Raw genomic sequence first — 1,199 nt, forward strand, 5'->3', positions numbered from 1 at the left:
ATATATATATATATTATTTCCCTACATAAAAAGATTTATGTAATAAAATGTTTGTAATCATACCGGGCCAGCAATTTGAGGATTAGACATACGCGGATCTTCCCATTGTGTTGTTCGTGTATCTATGATAAAAAAGATAAATAAATATTATATTATATCCAGCTGTAATATTATTATAATTTGAATTTAAAACTTGAAATTATAAAAAATAATATACATACTATGGTCTATAAAAAAGATTCGTCCATCTGTATGTACTCTTTCCTCCCATCCTTCTGGAAGCGGTCCTAATTGATCTAAATCACTTCTCGATGTCGTTGATGGTGCAATATTATTAGGTATAGAGCTTGGTCTTCCCGTTCTGGGATCAATCCAGGTTGTCGCCCTCTCATTATGATCAATAAAAAATATTCTACCATTAGGTGCTACTTGCATGCCCCAACCAGGGGGCAATCCTTCGTCATTAGACACAGGAAGAGTAGGTTTGGGATTATCAATCTAAAATTTTTACGATAAAAGAAAAAATGTTACATATAAAATATTAAATAATATAAGGATATAATAAAATAAATAATTACATACCTGCTCTGATGAACGTCTTGAACCAGCTGGACTGTCGATGTTATCATCAGTCTGTAAATGTAATATAAATTTGTATATTACAATCCAATAAAAAATATAATATATGAATATAAAATAAGAATGATGTGTATTTTTTAATATAATAAGCTAGTGCACATATTATAATTTCACAAGAGAATATATTTTGAAATACAGAATTTCATTACTTTAGAATATTATACATTTATATAATTTATTTATTTATGTAATTTATAATAAATATATAATAAGTAACAAAAGAAAAATTCATGCCAAATTTTAAAAACATATAAAAAAATTTTCAAAATAAAGTTCTAAATAAAGCATGCTATACTAATTAAATTATAAAGCAATAATACAAAAATTAATTGAAGTTTCTTTTTATTAATACGCCAATAAATATTATATTACAAAAGAAAATCTAAATTTGTAAGTTCTACCTGATGCTATGTAATATTAAAGTATTTTATATATATATGAATACTTAAAATAGATATATAAACATTTCTATATATGCAAATAAATAAACTAAGACAAAGGATTAATGGGAATGAGCACTGTAGTAATTGCGCTATTACATAAATTGAATATTACACACA

The 1,199-nt window shown here is 25.0% G+C and overlaps 1 protein-coding gene across 1 annotated transcript in view; it reads right to left on the bottom strand.

Annotated features, from left to right (window-relative positions):
• The window catches only part of LOC105618696 (E3 ubiquitin-protein ligase Nedd-4), an 11,473-nt gene that overhangs the window by 2,615 nt on the left and 7,659 nt on the right, over nt 1–1,199 (bottom strand). Inside the window, exons 8-10 of the mRNA XM_012200225.1 lie at nt 583–633; nt 222–498; nt 64–122 (exon numbers count right to left, since the gene is read on the bottom strand). Of these exons, the coding sequence (XP_012055615.1) occupies nt 64–122; nt 222–498; nt 583–633 (387 nt within the window). The remainder of the gene's footprint in view (nt 1–63; nt 123–221; nt 499–582; nt 634–1,199) is intronic.

Source organism: Atta cephalotes (genome assembly GCF_000143395.1).
Source record: "Atta cephalotes unplaced genomic scaffold scaffold00018, whole genome shotgun sequence".
Classification (NCBI taxonomy): domain Eukaryota; kingdom Metazoa; phylum Arthropoda; class Insecta; order Hymenoptera; family Formicidae; genus Atta; species Atta cephalotes.